This window comes from Prionailurus viverrinus, chromosome C1, assembly GCF_022837055.1.
Source record: "Prionailurus viverrinus isolate Anna chromosome C1, UM_Priviv_1.0, whole genome shotgun sequence".
Lineage (NCBI taxonomy): Eukaryota > Metazoa > Chordata > Mammalia > Carnivora > Felidae > Prionailurus > Prionailurus viverrinus.
The window spans coordinates 183,347,938-183,370,364 of NC_062568.1; the positions used below are offsets into that span (position 1 = coordinate 183,347,938).

Sequence of the window (22,427 nt, forward strand, 5' to 3'; positions counted from 1 at the left end):
ACAAGATTGCTGGGCACCTGGATGGCTCAGTCAGTTAAGCATCCGACTCTTGGTTTCGGCTCAGGTCATATATGATCTCAAGGTTCCTGAGTTTGAGCCCTGCATCAGGAATATCTACTATCTAAAATACGTCAACTAGCTATTAGTTTAAAGTTAGGCAAATCTGATAAAGTGGTAAGAGGCAAGTTGAGTATTAAAGCCTCTTAAATAATTTTTTTTTAAGTTTATCTATTTATTTTGAGGGAGAGAGAGAGAGAGAGAAAGAAAGAGAAGGAGTGCAGGAGGGGCAGAGAGAGAATCCCAAGCAGGCTCTGTACTACCAGCACAAAGCCCAATGCAGGGCTTGAACTCACGAACCGTGAGATCATGACCTGAGCTGAAACCAAAAGTTGGCCACTTAACCGGTGAGCCACTCAGGAGCCCCTCAAATAACTTTTAAAATATATATCAGAATGTTTATGGCCCGATTTATTCCAAATTAAATATTTCAAGCTATAGTTATTTTAATTCCAAATAACCATGATCAAAAAAGGGTATTTCGTTTTTAAACATACTTACACAATTATGATCCAACAATTTAAAACTACCACTCATTACCCAACCAAATATACAAATTTGCCTGAAAGCAAAACAAACAGCTCATGAAAATGCTACCATGTCATCCATTCAAATCTGTACACTGGAAAATGGAAACCACCAATAAAATAGTAACTCAGAACCTGTTGGATCATACATGCACTGGGACGAATATCAATTACTATAATGGTACGGTTTTTTTAAATGGACAACCATTAAAGAATATACTGAAAATGATTCCACTGTATAGATGCTTCCAATTAGCCCACTGCCTACTTCAAGTCAACAAATTATATACAAATTCATAAAAACTGGAAAGGAAATTTAGTTCTATTAATGGTAGGAAACATACTTCAGCAGAGATCTAGCTACCATGCAAGAACTTTAAACTACACTGGGTTTCTGCATATCAGGAAGCCCAAAGTCCAGTCAGTATGTCACACGGTTATCTAGAATTCAGGCATTGTGGAAATGAGTCAAAGAAAACTTTGTGGCATTAAGGGATGACCACCTTTAAAGGTGGCTCCTGCAGATACAGTATGTGATTCTCATGACCACTTTTTACTTCCAACAAAATTCGGTTAAATAAAACATATATGGATATGTGGTCTTCGTCAGATACTAAGGACAACACACACATTGACCCTGGCATATCACAGTCTAGCCTGGGAGAGAACAGGCATGAGATTACATCAAAGAAACACAAATGTACAAGATTTTTTTATACATATATTTCGAGAGAGAGAGCACGTAAGCGAGTGTGGTGGGGAGGGGCAGAGAGAGAGGGACAGAGGATTGGAAGAGGGCTCTTCCTGATAGCAGCGAGCAGGTGGGGCTCAAACTCACGAACCATGAGATCATGACTTGAGCTGAAGTCAGATGTACAACTGACTGAGCCACCCAGGTGCCCCAACATACATTAAACTCAGATCTAAGAAAGCAAAGGTCAACCTATCAAATACTTGGTGAAAGCTTTGTGTGGAGGTTTAAGGCTCACCTGTATGAACTTTATTTGTTTAATGTTTATTTACTTTTGAGAGAGAGAGGCACCCCTGTATGACCTTTAATTTTTTTTATATTTATTTTTGAGACACAGCATTAGCGAGGGAGGGGCAGAGAGAGAGAGAGAGATAGAGAGAGAGAAACAAAATCCGAAGCAGGCTCAAGTCTCCAAGCTGTCAGCACAGAGCCCAACACAGGGCTCGAACTCACGAACCTTGAGATCATGACCTGAGCCTAAGTCGGACGTTTAACTGACTGAGCGACCCAGGTGCCCCATGAATTTTATTTTAATTTTTTAATGTTTATTTTTGAGAGAGAGAGAAGAGAGAGAGAGAGACTACAAGAAGGAGAGGGACAGAGAGAGAGACAGAGGGGGAGACACAGAATCGGAAGCAGGATCCAGACTCTGAGCTGTCGGTAGAGCTCGACGAGGGGCTCGAACCCACGTACCATGAGATCATGACCTGAGCCAAAGTCGGACACTTATCCAACTGAGCTATCCAGCCACCCTGAACTTTATTTTAAAAGCAGCAGTAGTAATTACACATCTATATGTACACTGTCCCATTCAAAAATGGGTAACTTTCTTATTTGCTTGGCTACTCTAATGGTCTTATCACTGCAGACATCTATAGGAAACTCATTCCTCCAGCACATCTTTGATTTTTGCAGAGCCAAAATTCTTTTGGGGCCATGGTTAATTAATAAGCTGAGTAATATACCTTTTGAGATCAAGCATATATATGGTGGCTGATTTAAAGTAATAGGATATATTTTATTGTGGTTTGTAAGTATCTCTAAAGGAAATTTCTAAGAAAATTAAAAAAAAAAAACTTTTGGGTAACAGTTACATAGTTAACACTTCAAATACTATCTTCTGTGATGACCACATTCAAGAATGATACTTCCGATAAATAAATTCTAGTATATGTGTTTAAAAATAAGTGACTGCTTTTATCAGATTCCAACTTAGTCACATGTTTTACAGAATTCCTAAGTTTCAAATATCCCACTCCAATATCCCATTAGCAAAACAAACAAACACCTATGAAAACAACAGAAGGGGTTAAAAAAAAAAAGATTCCAAATTTCAAAATTTTAGATTCTATTTCTCTTTAAACTGCTTGGAAGAAGCTTACTTTTACCCAAGTGTGAAGTGACTAAATATTTTCTTTCCTTTACTCATTCTAGCTCCTCAGGAGGCCAACAAGAGGGAAATCCTTGTTAATCCCTTCCTGCTGCGTGGAGCAGCATTAATCCTACAGCTGCTAACATCCTTGGAAGGGCTAATGTGTCAGAGTAAAGAAAGGAAGAAGAATAAAGCTATAGGTCACTCTAGAAGGGAAGCTCTATTAGGAATATTAAAAGAACCGTGTGATTATAGTTTTAAAATTACTTTATAATCAAGAAAAATCTCAAATGACCTAAACTTACTCCTCGAGGAGCTGAAAAAGAACAAAGCCCAAAGCCAACAGAAGGAAGGAAATGAAAAAGATTAGAGGAGAAATAAGTGAAATAAAACTAAAGAAACCAGGAGGTGGTTCTTTAAAAAATGCAACAAAATTGATAAACCTTTAGCCAGAATCATTAGAAAAAAAAGGAGGATGCAAATAAATCAGAAATAAAAGAGGAAAAATAACAACCTACACCACAGAAATACAAAGGATTATACAAGATTATGAAAAATTGTATGTCAACAAACTTGATAACCTGGAAGAAATGGATAAAGTCCTAGAAACATATAACCTTCTAAACTGAATCAGAAAGAAATAAGAGCATTTGAACAGACCAACTACTAGCAGTGAAGTTGAATCAGAAATCAAAAAATTCCCAACAAACAAAAGTCCAGGACTAAATGGCTTCACAGGTGAATTCTGTCAAACATTTAAAGAAGAGTTAACACCTATTCTTCTCAAACTATTTAAAAAAAAAAAAAAAAAGAGGAAGGAAAGATTACAAATCCATTCTACAAAGTCAGCATTACCCTGCTTCCAAAACCAGGTAGACACTACACAAAAAGAAAACTATAAGCCAATATCTGATGAACATAGATGCAAATATCCTCAACAAAATATTAGCAAACCAAATCCAACAACACTTAAAAAAAATTAGTCATCATGATCAAGTGTGATTTATTCCAAGGATGCAACGTGATTCACTATTCACAAATCAATCAATATGATAGGTCACATTAACAAGAGAAGGATAAAAACCATGTAATCATCTCAACAGAAGCAGAAAAAGCACCTGACAAAGTACTACATTCACTCATGATAAAAACTTTTCAACGAAGTAGGTTTAGCAGGAACACACCTCAACATTAATTAAGGCCATATATGACAAACCTACAGCAAACATCATACTCAACGGTGAAAATCAGAGCTTTTCCTCTAAGTTCAGGAAGAAGACAGGGATGTCCACTCTTACCATTTTCATTCAACATAGTTTGGAAATCCTAGTCACAGCAGTCAGATAACAAAAAGAAATAACAGCATCCAAATTGGTAAGGAAGAAGTAAAATTTTCACTATTTATAGATGACCTGATACTATATACAGAAACCCTGAAGACTCTACCAAAAAACTACTAGAACTGATACATGAATTCAATAAAGTCACAGGATACAAAATTAATATACAGAAATCTGTTGCATTTCTATTTTTTAAAAATGTTTACTAATTGAGAGAGAGAGAGAGAGAGAGAGAGAGAGAGAGAGAGAGAGTAAGCGCATGCATGCATGCACGCACAAGTGGCGGGGGGTGGGGTGGGGTGGGGTGGATTCCAAGCAGGCTCCTGACTGTCAGCACAGAGCTCGAAGCAAGGCTTGATCTCACGCAACATGAGTTCATGACCTGAGCCAAAATCAAGAATCCAAAGCTTAACCGACTGAGCCAGGCACCCCCTGTTCCATTTCTATATACTAATAAAGTAGCAAAAGAAAAATTAAGAAATAGCCCCATTTACAATTACACCAAAAAGAATAAAATTCCTAGGAATAAACTAAACAAGGAAGTGAAAGACTTGTACTCTGAAAGCTGTAAAACACGGGTAAAAGAAACTGAAGATGACACAATGGAAAGATTCCATGCTCATGGATTGGGAAAACCAATTATTATTAAATTGTCCACACTACCCAAAGCAATCTACACATTCAATGCAATCCCATTTAAAATACCAACAGCTTTTCACAGAACTAGAACAATAATCCTAAAATTTACATGGAATGAAAAAAGACCTCAAATAGCCACGGACGCCTGGGTGGCTCAGTCGGCTAAGCATCTGACTTCAGCTCAGGTCATGATCTCAAGGTTCCGGAGTTTGAGCCCCACACAGGGCTCCGGAGCCTGCTCTGGATTCTGTGTCTCCCTCTCTCTCTGTCCCTCCCCTGCTTGTGTTTGCCTGCTCTCTCACTCTAATAAACAAACAAACAAACAAACAAACAAACATTAAAAAAAAAAAAAGACCTCAAAATAGCAATCTTGACAAAGAAGAACAAAGTTGGAGGTATCACAACCCCAGATTTCAAGATATACTACAAAACTACAGTAATCAAAACAGTATGGTACTGGCACAAAAACCGACACACAGATCAATGGAACAGAATAAAGAAGCTGGAAATAAACCCACACTTTTATGGTCATTATATGACAAAGGAATATACAAGACTATACAACAGGAAAAAGACAAGCTCTTCAACAAATGCTGTTGGGAAAACAAGGCAGCTACATGCAAAAGAATGAAATTAGACCACTTTCTTAGACCATACACAAAAATAAATTCAAAATTGAGAAAGACCTAAATGTGAGACCCGAAGCCATAAAATTCCTAGAAGTAAACACAGGTAGTAATCTCTTCAATATCAGCCATGGAAACATTTTTCTAGATAGGTCTCTTTTGGCAAGGGAAACAAAAGCAAAATTAAACTACTGAGACTACACCAAAATACAAAGCTTTCACACAGCAAAGGAAACCATCAACAAAACAAAAAGACAAACTACTGAATGAAAGAAGATATTGGTAAATGATATATCTGAAAAGGGGTTAACATCCAAAAATATACAAAGAAATTACACAATGGAACACACCCAAAACCAAATAATTCAATTTAAAAACAGGCAGAGGACACAGGCATTTTTCCAAAGATGACACACAGATAACCAAACAAACACATGAAAAGATGTTCAACATCACTAATCACCAGGGAAATGCAAATCAAAACCACAATAAGATATCACGGCACACCTGTCAGAATGGCCAAAATAAAAAACACAAGAAATAAAAAGTATTGGCCAGGATTTAGAGAAAAAGGAATCCTCATGCACCACTGGTGGGAATGCAGGCTGGTGCAACCACTGTGGACAACAGTATGAAGGTTCCTCAAAAAATTAAAAATAGAGGGGCGCCTGGGTGGCTCAGTCGGCTGGGTGGCCGACTTCGGCTCAGGTCATGATCTCGCGGTCCATGAGTTCGGGCCCCGTGTCGGGCTCTGTGCTGACAGCTCAGAGCCTGGAGCCTGTTTCAGATTCTGTGTCTCCCTCTCTCTGACCCTCCCCCGTTCATGCTCTGTCTCTCTGTCTGTCAAAAATAAATAAACGTTAAAAAAAAAATTAAAAATAGAATTACCATATGATCCAGTAGTTCCACTACTGGGTATTTACCCAAAAAACATAAAAACACTAATTCGAAAAGATATATGCACCCCTACATTTACCGTAGCATTATTTACAATAGCCAAGATACAGAGGCAGCCCAAGTGTCTATCAACAGATGAATGGTTAAAGATGATGTGGTATATATATACAATGGAATTTACTCTGCCATAAAAAAGATCTTACTATTTGCAATAACATGGATGCATCTAGAGGGTACAATGCTAAGTGAAATAGAGAAAGACAAATACCATATGATTTAAAACATATGCAGAATTTAAGAAACAAAATAAATGAACAAAGAAAAAAGAGACAAATGAAAATATACTCATTATATAGTATAGAGAACAAACTGGTTGTCACCAGAGGGGAGATGGATGAAATCGGTGAAGGGGATTAAGAGTACACTTATTGTGATGAACACTGAATAATGTATAGAATTGTTGCATCATTATACTGTACATCTAAAACTTTAAAAAAATCCAAAAAAACCCCATAACCCTCTGTAATGTATAACACATCTCATATGTAATTTAGTGTATTTCTTTGCCCTGAAAATCTAGCTATCACTAGCAGATATTTTTTCATTGTAGGCAAAGAAATTAACTGTAACAAGATAAATTGGGGTTTGTTCCTCAAGTAAATACATCTGTTTTACTGAGGCTAAAATCTCTAATCTCTAATGCATGGGGGGGGGGGGAAACCTCTTCTACTTAATTTAATGATCAAAACCCTCACTGCTACTTAATTCTTTTCATTTTTAGCACCGCTTTTTTGGTTTCCTAACAAAATGCCATAGTGATTATTACAAAATATATTTAACTCCCTGTTCCACTATCTCCCTTCTCACAGGAGATATAACTCTGGCAGAGTGGACTCAGTGGTAGAAGACTGCAATCTGCATTCTGGCCCTGCACCAAGAAAACCACCACAGGAGAAGAAAAGCACTGGATTAGGGGTCAAAAACCCTGGATGTGAATCTCAGCTCTATCACTTTAGCCTTGAGACCCTGGGCAATCACAAGACTTCTCTGATTCCTCTGGTCATCCACTGCCTCATCTGCACAATGATAATTATGAGGATTATTATGAGATAATTTATAGCACAAATAATATTTCTATATAAAATAGTAAACAGGAAGAAATATAGTAGGATACAATGTTAATAATAAAACTACAAATACACACAAGATGCTCCAAAAGGAGATCAATGAAGGCTAAAGCACACGAAGGGCTTTACTGGGTTTTCCTACAATCAAAATGTTCGTTTCCAACTTCAAGCCATCCTTAGGTTCTAAATCTCTCCATGCTCCTCTAATCAAGATCATGCAAATCCAACCCATTCTTTGAATTAAAGCTCTGATATAACCTCTCCCTTGACACCTTTCTTAAACAGTGAGCACCTTCCACTAATATCCTATGGCATTATCCATATCACTAATCTGATACTTACTGGCAGTCTTACATTCTAGAACTCTCCTGTGTATCAAGTCTGCCCTTTTGGCCTAAACAGATTCTGCACAGTTGGAATGAAAGAACCGTAGGTTACACTTACTGTTTTCTTTTTAGCAACTAAGTACTCTATAGGCAAACGAGATATAAACTGAATTAAAACCAAATTAATATAATTCTGCTATATAGTACCAAAGTTTCAAAAGAGATTACCTATTCAAATGGATTTCCTTCTCTAGTGCAAGACTGACCTAGAAACCTAGATAATTAATGGGTTTCCAAATAAGAGGGGAAAATGACTACCAAAAGATACAGTAAGTGTAAAGGAAAATGACCTAACACAAATTTGTCTCATGTTGCCTTAATTTTATTTCCAAAGAAGACTTGTATTAAAGTTAACAGACAACCCTCTATATAAGATGATCAAGAGGAGCTCAAATTCTTTACCCTCTCTTTATTTCTGGACTCTTCTGGAAAAGATTAAACCAGTAACATTTTTTATTAAATGGTTTAGCTTCTAAGCAAGATGTAATTCACATGTCATCAATTAATTTGCTTAGGCTTTAAATTTGAAAGAAGCCAATGTTTTACATAAACTCTAAATGCCATACTATGTACTAAACAAATAAAGTGAAAAAAAGTAAATATACTTACCAAGAACAATATACACTTGCAGTTTGGAGCTGCTGAGTGAGGTAAGTCGTACAAAGAACAAATGCCGTGTTATCCTGACCCTCGGATTCCAGATTACATATGATGTCTAGTATTTCCTTACAGTCGACCTTTGCAATCTATCAAAAATGAGAAGATGGAGTCAAAATAAAAATGGTGACTTTCCTGTATATTTTGTTATGTAACAAGAAGCCTCTTTTAAGGTTTTCTATCTTTGACAATTGATGAGGCAATTAATTAGAAGGACACAATTTTCTTCTATTAACTTATGACTAAATCTCCTGGACTATATCATATTAGAAAATATTAAAGAGAAGTGAATAGACTGAAGTTCCACTGCAGTCCCAACACAGACAAAAGCATTTTTGTACAGTTCAACTATTCATGAACTTTGCTACCATATAAATAAATCAAATTATGCATAATAACTTCAGATTATTTTCACTTGGAAGTATAATTTTTTTTGTTTTTTCTTTCTTTATTTCCTTTACAGTTTTATTCAAGTCACTCTAGTTACAGATAGAAAAACACAAGGCTTATCCTCACAGCCAGTAGGGCTAAACGAGGCCAGTTGAGAAACTTGTATCACTTTCTCAGAGTTAAGGAGAAAAAATAATACTTGATATAAGTGCGTTCAAACAGCTAAAACACTCAGAAATACATCTTTTTCATTAACACTATTTTTTTTTAAGGATTCAATTTTTTTAAAGCAATCTCTACACCGAATGTGAGGCTCAAACCCTCAACCCCAAGGTCAAGAGTCACATGCAGTACCAAATGAGCCAGCCAGGTGCCCCTCATTGACACTAATTATAGAAATCATAAAACCACCTCTGGGCAAATCAGAATTTTCTGGGGCTCTTTTTACATACTAATGAAACAGGAGATTAAGACCTCTAAAGAGATCCTTTCTCAACTCTATCACTTCCCTGTCTTAACAAAGAATATGATTAATCTCTTTGTCATATGTCAGCCTTATAAATGTGAATTATACCAGACACCAAATGTACAAAACAGTGATAAATTTCAGGATAAATGAAGTGAATATCAGGGTGAATGAGATACAAAAGAGTTTAGTTCATCTTTTCCAAAGTGCTATTCAGTTCCAACAGGTGGTCGAAACATCTAATTTTAGTCATACCCTCAAGTAGGCACAGAAAGGCTTTTTTCAAAGCTTAGTTCACATGCTATTTTCTCATACAATCCTTTCACTTCTAAGACTAGGTCAGAATCTCCAACAAAAACTCGATTCTCATCCATTGAAAACAAAAAACAACTCCTCCAAAAGTCAACTGTACTTCAATTAAAAAACACCCCCACATACAAAAACTCTACTCTTAATTCCTCCTTTGTAACATCTATCACAACTACAATTCAATCATTAGGCAAAGAACTTAGTATCTGTCTTCTCTGCTAGAATGTAAAATTAATGAGGTCAGGGACTTTGTATATCTTGTTCAAAACTCAGCACATAGCATTGTCTGGAACACATTAAAAAAAACACTAAACAGGTGATGAGTGGGATAAACAAATCAAGTTTAATGAGGATAAAATGTTCACATTTACAAAGTGAACCTCATACAAGTCTGTTTTCTAGTCTTTTAAAGACAATGCGATGACACAATAAGCAGTATGATATAGTGGTTAAAAGCAATTATTCTTTTTTTTCCTTTTAGATATTTTTATTAAGTTTATTTAGTGTATGTGTGTGTGTGTGTGTGTGTGAGAGAGAGAGAGAGAGAGAGAGAGAGCGCGCGCGCGCGCGCGAGCAGGCAGGGGAGGGGCAGAGAGAGAAGGAGAGACAGAGAGAGAGAGTGAGCGGGCAGGGGAGGGGCAGAGAGAGAAGGAGAGAGAGAGAGAGAGAGAGAGAGAGAGAGAGGGCAGGGGAGGGGCAGAGAGAGAAGGAGAGAGAGAGAGAGAGAGAGAGAGAGAGAGAGAGAGGGCAGGGGAGGGGCAGAGAGAGAAGGAGAGAGAATTCCAAGCAAGCTCTGCAGTGTCAGCACAGAGCCTGACGCAGGGCTTGACAAACTCAAGAACTGTGAGATCATGACCTGAGCCAAACCAAGAGTCGGTTGCTTAACCCACTGAGCCACCCAGGTGCCCCAAAAGCAATTATTCTAAAACCAGGTTGTGTATATTCTTTTCCCAGCTCTATAGCTACTAGCTGTGTGACTCTGGGTAAGTCATGTAACTTCTCAGTGACTTAGTGTCTCAGTTTCCTCATGTGTAAAATGGAAATAACAGAACCTCCCTCATGGAGTTATTTTAAGAATTTAATATGTTTTAGTACATCATGGTGACTATAATTAATACTGTATTGCATACTGGAAAGTTATTAGAATAGATCTTAAATGTTCTCATCATAAGAAAAAAAACTTTTGTGACTCTGTCTAGTGACAGACATCAACTAGACTTATCTGGATATCATTTCACAACCTATATAAATATTGAATATTATGTTGTACACCTAAAATAATACAATGTCAATTATGCATCAATTAAAAATGTGGTATGTGTGCCTATTAAAGTTACAGTTAAGGTTTAAAAAATATATATTCTAACAGGGATTGACAAATAGGGAGCACATCAGAAGAGCTCTTAAGAATTTTTCATGAAATATATAAATTTTAAAAATAAGAAAAAGAAAAAAAGAAAATCAACCTTAAGAATAGTAGAAAGCATTTCAAAAGATCACACCTGATTTAAATTTATATCTAAAGAGCACTGGGAGGCAAAATTACGTTGGTAAAGCCTAGAACATAATTTAAATTCAGTTTTCAGGTTAAAAAAAAAAAAGACCGTATCAGACTTAATGAGGATGGAATTTTAATGATGCCCTCAACAACCATGTCCTCATCCATAGCTGAATGAATTAGAAGGGTCATCCAGAGACAAAAGGCCCACTACAGGGTATTCAGAACTGAAGTGACCGAAGGACTGAAATGAAAATTCCTCAGCAAATGAAAACAGCTATTTATTCCAGGGCAACCACCTACTATCCACGCCATGTTAAAGCTCCTGTCAAAAACCCAGAATTCTAAAATTTGATTTTGCAATGTAACAGCAACATATAACATTTCCAAGCTGAGAAATAGCATGAGAAACCCTCTAAGCCAGACATATAAATTAGAATGGAAATAATATACAATTTGCATTTCTAGAACATTTTTTATCCTTTTCAAATACCTTGAATGAGATATCATCTCACTTTATCAGCATGATAAATCTGTAAGATTAGCAATGCAGGCAATATTATTTATTTTTTTTATTTAAAAAAAATTTTTTTTCAACGTTTTTTATTTATTTTTGGGACAGAAAGAGACAGAGCATGAACGGGGGAGGGGCAGAGAGAAAGGGAGACACAGAATCGGAAACAGGCTCCAGGCTCTGAGCCATCAGCCCAGAGCCCGACGCGGGGCTCGAACTCACGGACCGCGAGATCGTGACCTGGCTGAAGTCGGACGCTTAACCGACTGCGCCACCCAGGCGCCCCCAGGCAATACTATTTCTACTTCACAAGTAAAAGATGAGCCTGAGAAGAGACTGTTTCTTGTCTCTAGTCAACTGTGGCTAATAATAAAAAGTAACAGTAAATAAAATGAAAAACTAATCTCACGTCATTTTATTCCTACAGGGAAGCTCATTTTAAAAGGGTATACTTCAGAGAGATATGAGCTTTCACCTTGGAACCAAAGTATTAAGAAAAAGGGACAAAACTGAAATAAATTAGAAATGTAGACTTCAAGTCAAAAATCATTAACCTAAAATGACGGGGGAGGAGGAAATGATATGAAAAATCCAGACTAGTTGTTTAGAAGGTATACGTAGTTCTATTATTTCTATTTATTACAAACACAAAACATTTATTACAAAAATGATTTATTACCAAGATGAACACTACCAGTTAGTGTATAAGCCTAAACAAACAGCCCTCCTCCTCTTGCCTGCTGAACCCATCCTCCCCATCCTTCAACATTCAGCTGAAACTTCCTTCATAGACTACTCTAGCATCCAACGATCTCTTGCCTTACTCTGAATTCACAGCATCTTATCAACATTTTTAATTGGGCTATTTTTTATTCCATTTTGGGCCAACTTCTGAACTAGTGACTCACAGTGGCCTTTACCTTTTATTATTTTACTTTTTTTACATGTGCTTTGAACTTTGGCTTTCTAACTAGACTATGAATTTCTGAAGACGGTCTTATATGATATCCAAAATCCTCTGTTCACAAAATGCCACAGGAAAAAACCATGTTAAAATTAAAATGCACATGTCTTTCAAAGCAGTGCTGTGTATTAATAAGTACCTGTGCTGTGCTAAGTACTGGGGATACAAGCCAACCTGATTTTTGCCTTCACGGAAGTCACAGTCCAGCCACAGATAACAAATGAGGCAGCAGCAACTGCTAAGAATTACAGTGTATATTAACTGTTACAATGGGGATGTACAGAGTATTTTTCCTACCTTTGATAAAAAGAGATCTAACCCAAATTTGGGGGATCAAAAACAACTTCCTGGATGAAGTCACATTTAAAATGAGAATTAAAGAATGAGTAGAGATAAGCCATGGGAAAGGGTAGAGTGAAATAAGAAAACTGTTCCAAAGAGGAAGAAAAACACATCGCAAGGGCCAACAGGTAAGAATGAACAAGGAACTGGAGAAACAGAAATAAATTATTTCTAGTCAGCTAATGGTAATTTAGCAATAGTGTTGGAGTATCAACTCTAGTGGTTTCCTAAGAGTAGACGCTTTCTGCTCTTCCAGTATCTTAGTGCCTTTTCTGAGACTACCACAAAGATTGCTGGTAACCTTGCCTGCTCCTGTACTAATCCAACCTCTACCAACTTCTCGAACTTAACCTCAACTTTCTCCAAACGTTACCCACTTCCTAGTAAATTTTAAGTACTAGCATGCTTTTAGTTCATGCTTAATATTGTTGTTTACCTGACATTTTAGAATATATGCCTGATAAAGAAGTTTCTAAGAGGTCCGTAACACCTAATAAGAATGGTAACTTACATATATTTTTTTTTATTATCCATTACCTTCATTGTTTTACTTCCATCAAGGTTTCTACTGACAAAACAGGACTAGTTTATAGTGGGGTTTCTGTACAACCTTCCAATTCAAGAACTCATTTGCCTCACACATACTCATCTATGCTAATAACACAGGGGCATCCACCTAGACTTTTTTTTTTTACACTCTCATTTAAGTAATGAAAAAAAATCTCATCATTCTTCCAAGTGAAGAAACTGAAGCCAGAGTTCCTTCAGTCTGTTACCTACTCTGCTTGATTCTAAGTCCTTTGAAAGCTGGTGTCTTATCTCATGCTTTTAACCTACTTAGTGCCTGCTTTAGGATCTTTACGTGACAAATAAGCAAGCACTCAGATAATATTTTTAATTGAAGAGGGTATCAGTATTTTGCCCCAAATACCTGTATTTTCTTGAATACAGAGGAAAAAGAGTTATGATAAAGTAACAAAACTAAATAAAAAATTTTAAAAATAGAAAAATCCAGGTAAATTAAAATGACATATTTTTTAACACTTCACTAATAAGACACAGTATGGTCCCCAACCTTTTCTAATAGAAAAGCTTAAGACCAGGGGCGCCTGGGTGGTGCAGTCGGTTAAGCGTCCGACTTCAGCCAGGTCACGATCTCGGGGTCTGTGAGTTTGAGCCCTGTGTCAGGCTCTGGGCTGATGGCTCAGAGCCTGGAGCCTGTTTCCGATTCTGTGTCTCCCTCTCTCTCTGCCCCTCCCCCGTTCATGCTCTGTCTCTCTCTGTCCCAAAAATAAACGTTGAAAAAAAAAATTAAAAAAAAAAAAAAAAAGAAAAGCTTAAGACCACATTAAAAACCAAATATATGCCACAAAATACTTTTCAGCTACAGTAAATTAAAATGAGGTCACTGACAAGCTTCCGAGAATTTCAGTGAGTGTCTAGGAAATTCCTGGATAGGTACTGAAATAATTTTTTAGTTCTTTTTAAAAATTGTTTTAAAGTTTTTTTCCCCTTAATTTATTTAAACATCTCTACACCCAATGTGGGGCTTAAACTCACAACCCCAAGATCAACAGTCAGATGCTCTACCGACTGAGCCAGCCAGGTGCCCCAATACTTTTTTTGTTTACTATCCATCTTGCCTATGAGAATATAAGTTCCATTTGGGCAAAACTTTGTTTTTATTCACCACTGTATCTTCAGTGCCTACAATGGTACCAGGCACTTGGGGGAACATCAATAAATATTTGTTGGAATAAAAGAGAACCACAAGATAAATAACAGTGGCCACAGAATAAATAAATGGGACCGACTGGAGATAAGAATAATGCAGACTAGAGTAAGCAAAGAAGGCTTCAAAGAAAATAGCTCTTGGGGGGATATCAGGGTACAGTTTCATACTACACAGAGGTAACCAGCTAAGTATATTAATGGAGGCTGAAATTCAGTCAGCTTGCCAAGCCCTAAGTTTTGGCATGAGGCTCTTCCTCACAGAAGGGAGACCTTTGGAAGCAATCGTATGAAGGAGGACATAGTGGAACATGGTCCTTTTTGCCAATTTCCATAAAGGATATAGGCTAATGATAGCAGGAGACTGGAGGACACGTTGATCGTTTTGTTTCTAAGAGCTGTCAATAAACATTTATTGAACTGGAATGGAAGGATAGTGAGCAGAACCAGCTAGGAACTTAAAAGGACCTGAAAGATTAGTCAGGAACATTCATTCCATACCATGTTCTCACCTTCAATCTCTTCAAAATCCTAACTAGTTCCTCCAGATCTTTCCTTACTAAAATCTACTTCATAACAAAGTCTGCTACACTTAATACAAAATTATAAATCATGCATAAGCACTATCAATGCTATGTGTATTTACAAAGTATCACAACTTACAGCATAAGGCAAAAAGTGGCTAATGCTGGAAATTCTGGTGGCAAAGATGAAACATACCACCTTACCCTGTGAATTTAACATATAATGATTACATACCTTCCTGCCAGTCCTGAACAAGAGTAATGCCTGAAAATTCTCCTGTGGCAAAGCACTTAGAAATCCTGGGTAAAACAGAAATGCCTTTTATAGAACATACAGCCGAACATTAAAGAAGTAAAAGAAATCATGAAGGGGGAAAAAAGTGTTCAAGTGTGACTGGACAACCACCCTAACTTGCTGGATCACTGCTAATCTCACTAAGAGGCTTGTGTTTTACAACTCATGGACAGATGATAAAGCTTGGACCTGGAGACAGGAAGTTGGCAGTGAGACTTCTGCATACAATTGGAACCCCAATAGAGCTACAAACTCAGAGAACGGGTGGACCAAAATAAGGCACACAGCAGGAAAACTTGTATAGCAATCTCAACCTGGGTTCTGGTGGGATAAAAAAAATACTTGAGAATTTATAACCTGTCCTTCAAACTTGGAATTTGCCCTAACACTACTCCGTTGTCTAATAATGCCAAAGTGAGAAAAATGATATAAAATAAAAAGAAGGTTCTGGCTGGTAACATCTCTGAATCACCTGGCAGAAGGAAAACTGAAACTGATTTAGAGACATATGCTAACTAAGCCCTATTAGAATTCTCAGAAATAAAGCACTCCTTGCTTCCACCCACTTCCATCAAAACTGAGCTCACAATCCCAAACTATAAAAAGTACAACTAAACCAGCCATTCCAGAAATGCAGTATACATAATAAGCAGCAGGACTAGACTCCCAAGAACTTCAGATAACAGAATGTACACCACAAAGACTGAACCCTAACCATGGACTTTGGTTTGTTTAAAAAAAAGAAAAGAAAAGAAAAAGAAAAAAGAAAGGCAGAGAGGAATATGAGTCTGGTGAAGGAAGGAAGGAAGAAAAGGAGGGAGGAAAGAGAGGAAAGAAGGAAGCATGAAGTCATAAAATGATATGGTGAACCTTAAACGCATACTGCTCAGTGAAAGAAGCCAATCTGAAAAGGCTACATACTACATAATTCCAACTATAGGACATTCTGGAAAAGGCAAAACTGTGGGGGCAGTAAAAAGATCAGTGGATGCCAGGGGCCTGGGGAAAAAGAGGGAAGGATAAATAAGCAGAGTACAGGACATTTTCAGAAGAGGGGAACTATTCTGCATGTCACTGTGATGACAAATACACACAATTATATGTTTGTCACAACTCACAAAATGTGTAACACTGATAGTGAGCCTTAATGTAAACTATAGATTTTAATTAATAATATACTAGTTCAACAATTCTAACAAATGTAACACACTCACGGCAAGATGTTAACAGGTAAAATGTGGGGTAAGGGCTTTGTGTACTTGCCACTCAAACTTTCTGTAAACTGTTTCTGCTTTTTTTTTTTTTTTAATTTTTTTTTTTTCAACGTTTATTTATTTTTGGGACAGAGAGAGACAGAGCATGAACGGGGGAGGGGCAGAGAGAGAGGAAGACACAGAATTGGAAACAGGCTCCAGGCTCTGAGCCATCAGCCCAGAGCCTGACGCGGGGCTCGAACTCCCGGACCGCGAGATCGTGACCTGGCTGAAGTCGGACGCTTAACCGACTGCGCCACCCAGGCGCCCCTGTTTCTGCTTTTAAAAATGTATTAATTTTTTTAAAAAGTCTATTAATTTAACAAAAAAAACCTTTAACCATTTTTAATATTAGATTACTTGTCTTTTTACTGGTGACTTGTAAGAGTTCTTCATTAATTCTAGATTCAAATCCTTTATAAAATATATGGTTTGCAAATATTTTCTCTCATTCTGTGGATTAACTTTGCTGTTCCTTGATGTCCTTTCACAAAGTTGGATGAAGTCTTATTTTTCTTTTGTCACTTGTGCTTTTGGTGTCAAATATGAAACAACTGCCAAATCCAAAGCCTTAAATAATTATTCCTGTATTTTAAGATGTCATACTTTATATTTAACATTTATATATTATAGAATAATATTTACATATTATATGTTTATATTTTAATATGGATTATATCTAATATATTTTATAGATAATATATTTGTATATAAATTATGCATTTATAATATATATTTGTATTATATTTATATATTTATATCTACAATCCATTTGGAGTTATTTTTTTGCATACAGTATTAAGGATCAAGCTTCATTCTTTTGCAACTGATATCCAGTTGTTAAAGACCCGTTCATTGAAAAGATTATTCTTTTCCCCATTGAACTGTCTTGGAATTCACATAGATAATCAACTGGTGGTAAGTGTGAAGGGCTTATTTCTAGATTCTGGATTCTAGTCCATCGATCTTTTTGCCTGATGGTTTAGTGACTTTCCTAGAATTAATTCTGTAAAGTCTACATTCTTTGTCATGTGTGGCCACTACAGCCTCTGCTTGGTTCACTTAATGGTCAGCTACATGTTCAATGTATTGAAGACATTTACTTAAATGCCTGAATAAGTCTCTGCTTTTGCCAAGCAGCTTTGTGTATTGGGGCATACTTTCAATATTTCAGTAGGCAGTTTAAAACTCTGCCCTGCCTTTCATTTCCTACCTGTGCAGAGCCTCGAGATTAGGGCCATTTTAGGTCATTCCTCACCAGACACAGAGCCCTGTTACCTTCCAGAATCCTAGCAATACATCAAAAGTTTTCAAAGTCCCGTATGACGTCCCATATCCCAGTTTTTCTTTTTTAATCTTTTTGGGCAGTCTCTTGTTAGCCTGACTCGTAATGCCTCCTCTGACCACTGTCACATTAAACAATTAACACTGATTGTTTCTGACAAATACATACTGAGGACACAGCTTTTGTCATTGTGAGCTCTGAGTCAAATAAAGACAAGTCTTGAGAATGGAACTTTTCAGAAGTTGCCACAAAGATCAAATAGTGACAATGCTAGGTATGGGCTTTTGCAGAGTTCCAAAGCTCATTCTGCTTCCTCAGCTGGTTGCTAGGCTGCTGGTTTTCATAGGCTACTACTACTGTAGCTTTGAGGCTGTTTGTTTTCAAGGTTACTGTGAAGCTGGGGAAGAGACAGGAAGTAGGACAAGTTAAAATGGCATCAAGTTGTTCTTTGGGAGATTCATCGGTTTTCCTTGAATAAAACCTCTTTGGATTGTAGTAAGCCTTTAGTTAATTTCCAGGGTTCTGAAATAGTTAATCTTATTCACCCTGTGGTTTCAAATGCTGATGACTTGAACGGCTCATTTCGAACTCAGAACTCTCCCCTCAGTCTCACAGTGTATGAATACTGTTTGCTGTTCCTCTCCCTCGTGTCTTGTTCATCCTTGTATCCCTACTACCTAACAGAGTCCTCCAATGAATATATGTTAAATGACTGGAAAGTATGTCTATATTGTTTCTTACAATAATATGTGAATCTAAAATTATCTCAAGGGGCGCTTGAGTGGCTCAGTCAGTTAAGTGTCCGACTTTGGTTCAGATCATGATCTCAGTTTGTGAGTTTGAGCCCTACATGGGGCTCTGTGAGGACAGTGAGGATCCTGCTTCAGATCCCAACTCCCTCTCTCTCTGCCCCTTCCTCGCTTATACATGTGTATGCGCTCTCTCTCAAAAATAAATAAACAAAATATATACTTTTATTTTAAAAAGGAAAGAAAAAAGATCATCTTGGGTATTGTAGAAAGTGAACTGTAGGGACAAGAATGCAATTAGAAGACTTTCATAATAATCTGGCAATTAAATACCAATGGTCTAACAGGTAGCCAACTGGCATAAGAGAAAGGGAGTAGAGGCAGCATATCTGCCTTCTTATTTTCACTATTAGGCTACCAAGGTAAACCAGTATTCTGGCCAGTGCCATTACTGGAATATTTTATCATTTATCTTTCTCTAGATTACTGGTTTTGAATTTAGTATTTTCCTGATCTTTTTCCTTTTTTTTCCCCTGATCAGTTCTGAGGCACAATGCAAATCATTTGTTCCTCATAACAGATTCTTTAAACTGAAGCTGATGTTTTCTCAAAAGGGAATCAAAGTGGATTTCAGGTTATCCAGATAATAAGACTCTTGTCACGTGTATCCTCCAACAGGAAAAAGGTAGCAGTTACAGTTAGCAAGTCTACATTTCACATAAACCTGGGTCTACCTTTGGGAGAATCATCCCTGTTAGGTTCAGAGACACAACACGGAAAAAAGGCCATGCTTCTAAAAATCAGACTTCTTTTAAACTGCAATAATACCACAGACCAGCACTAGGTTAACACCAGTGGTTACCTGCATGTAATGGTCATTGATGCTTCTAATTAAACCCTATTGCTGTGTGTATGTAAGCCTGAAATGTCCTACTAAATTCTTGAAAATTATACATCTAACTCTCCATGACTCACTAGTATAATCTTACATCAACCAAAATACCCACACATAACCCACGAAAGCAAGACTAGATGCAAGATCCAGATGTAAACTGCCCTGGGAAGATGTCTCTTCAAAGCTATTTGAAAGATCTCTGCATTAGGAGAGAAAATATTTAAATACTCAAACCCTCAACATCTTCATACAGCCTTTCTACCTTTAATGTATTTAAGTTTATTTTGAGAGCAAGCAAGAGAGAGAGAGAGAAAAAAAGAAAGAGAGAGAGAAAGAGAATGAGCACAAGCAGGGGAGGAACAGAGAGAGAGGGAAAGAGAATCCCAAGCAGGCTCCATGCTGTCAGCACACAGCTCAACATGGGGCTCAGTCTCACAAATTGTGAGACCATGACCTGAGCCGAAATCAAGAGTGAGTCAGAAGTTTAACCAACTGAGCCACCCAGGCATCCCTTTAATGTATTTTTTGAGAGTACGTTTCATTCCCCATACAATAAAGTAAAATTATTTACACTTCAATTTTAAATGTAATTATACACTTTGTTATTATTCCTTGTTCAAGATAGATCTTAATCTTGATTCTTATTTAAGCTACACCTGAAATTTCTATGCTCCTGTTTACTTTTTCTTCTACTCCCAAACTGAATTCCCAATGGATACTGCTTAAATGTATTTGCTGTTTATCATCTATACCTAGTGATTATGTCAATTCCCAACAGTGCTAGACTAGTGAGTAAACTAGGTACTGTTTGTCTTTTTCTTCCCACATCAAGAAAAGAAAGAAGCCTCTCCTGTTGTGTCTATTAACATTAGACACTGAAGAAATAGTTCATTCAGGGATTAAAACAGAAATGGACTCCTGCCTTAACTGTGCCAAGAGTTCTACTGACAGATTCCTTGGCTCTTCGTAATAATAGAAGGGCTTCATGTTTACAATCTCATTATCCTTTATATTATATGTGGAAAACTTGATCTTTGCAAAGATTTCCTCCTTCAGTAATGAAAAAAATATAGGAAACATCCACTTGGGACACTAGGCCATGACCAAGTCTGTAACTTTCATTAAAAATCTTTCATGTGCAGAACTAATAGTAATATCGTATCATTCAATTCTAAATGAAACTGAAACTTGAGGATTCCACTGAGGTTCTGAGTTTGGGGTTGTGAATTTTGGCTTTCAAGGTGATCCCCTCAAGTAATCTTAATTGTATGTGTCTGGCTAAATCTTCCCCAGCAGAGGTTTCCTATTACACACACCCATTATGGTGATACCCACAGGAGCCAACATACACATACTCTTATTCCCAGCTGTTGCTCAAGTTAATTTGACTCTTCTGAACTCAGTTGAAGTAGATGGCAAATGTGTATAGAACTCTGCTACTTTAGAACACATGCTGATTTTAAACCCGATTAATGAACGTCTAGTGATTCATTATACTTTTCCAAAGCAAATTTTAAAGATTCTCTTTAATTCTATTGTCAGTTGCAAAAGAAAGCACAACTGGGTGAGACTAATTATGATGGTACCAGTGTTCCTTTTAAAATTTTATGATGTGTGCTAAATGTTTTTGCATTGATATATTTAAGTAATTAATCTCAATCATTATATAATGTTTTAAATCACACCTATACATAAATGTATAAATATGAATAGATGATATGCCACTAAGATGTTTCCTATTATAACATGGTTCGTTATATTTACCAACTGGAAATAAGCTGTACAGTGGAAAAAAAGGCTGGCCAGAAAGCAAGGAGATCTGTGTTCTAGCCTGGGCTTGGACTCTCTAATTAGCTTAATGCAGGTAGGGCCTTGGAAACATTATCATCTTGGCTTCAGTTTCATCACTGGTAAACCATGCAGGAGTAGACTAAATGATAGTCAATGTTTACTATACACTGGAAAATCTGATTCTTGTAGAGCAAGGACTAGCAAACATTTTTTATAAAGTGCCAGGTAAAAAATATTTTCAGCTTCGTGGGCCAGGTAGTCTGTTACAGCTACTCAACTCTACCACTGTAAACACAGCCATAAACAATAAGCAAATGGGCATGACTGTGTTCCGGTAAAACTTTATTTACAAAAAAAGGTAGTTGGGTGGATCTGGCCCACATGCCATAGTTTGCCAACCTCTGTTGTAGAGAATCAAATCACATTTCCTCTAACTTCGTTCCTTACAAACTCAACAAATTTGTTGAAAGGAATTAATTATGTAACTTCAGGAAGAAATCCTGTTTTGTTGTCTTGTTATTAATAAACCAGGAAAGTCATGGACAAAACAAAGCTGATTATTCTCCCAAGCCCTCCTTGTTGTCCATATCTTTCTTGCCATTCTGATCAGTTAGCGGAACACTGTCATTCTTCCAGTCTCCCAGGCCTCATGAGTCTCTTGACATTAAGTCCTCTTGCTAACTCCAATCAATCTCTTCTAAGCCTAATATATCTTCTTTCTAAGCTTCCTAAAATACTGTTTGTCATTTCAATCCCCACCTTCAAAACCTTTCTAATTTCTACTGCATCAAATCAGTTTTAATTCACTAGAGTTTCCAAGGCCTCCCCCTTCTCCCCACCCAACAGGTCTTATTTCTCACAAGACCTCAACACCCACTCTGCCATGGCAAGGTGTTCCCTAGTGGGCCTCAGCAACATACACATTCATTTCTCCGCCTTCACTACCAAAGTCAGCTATCCCCAAACCATTCTTTCTACCCATCCAAACCCTAACATTATTTCAAGGTCCAAATCAAGGATCAATTTTTATAAAGCCTTATAT

At 37.1% G+C, this 22,427-nt stretch overlaps 1 protein-coding gene across 1 annotated transcript in view; it reads right to left on the minus strand.

Moving 5' to 3' along the window:
* The window catches only part of RLF (RLF zinc finger), an 80,911-nt gene that overhangs the window by 13,586 nt on the left and 44,898 nt on the right, over positions 1-22,427 (minus strand). The window contains exon 6 of the mRNA XM_047872055.1: positions 8,332-8,468. Coding sequence (XP_047728011.1) covers positions 8,332-8,468 — 137 coding nt within the window. The remainder of the gene's footprint in view (positions 1-8,331; positions 8,469-22,427) is intronic.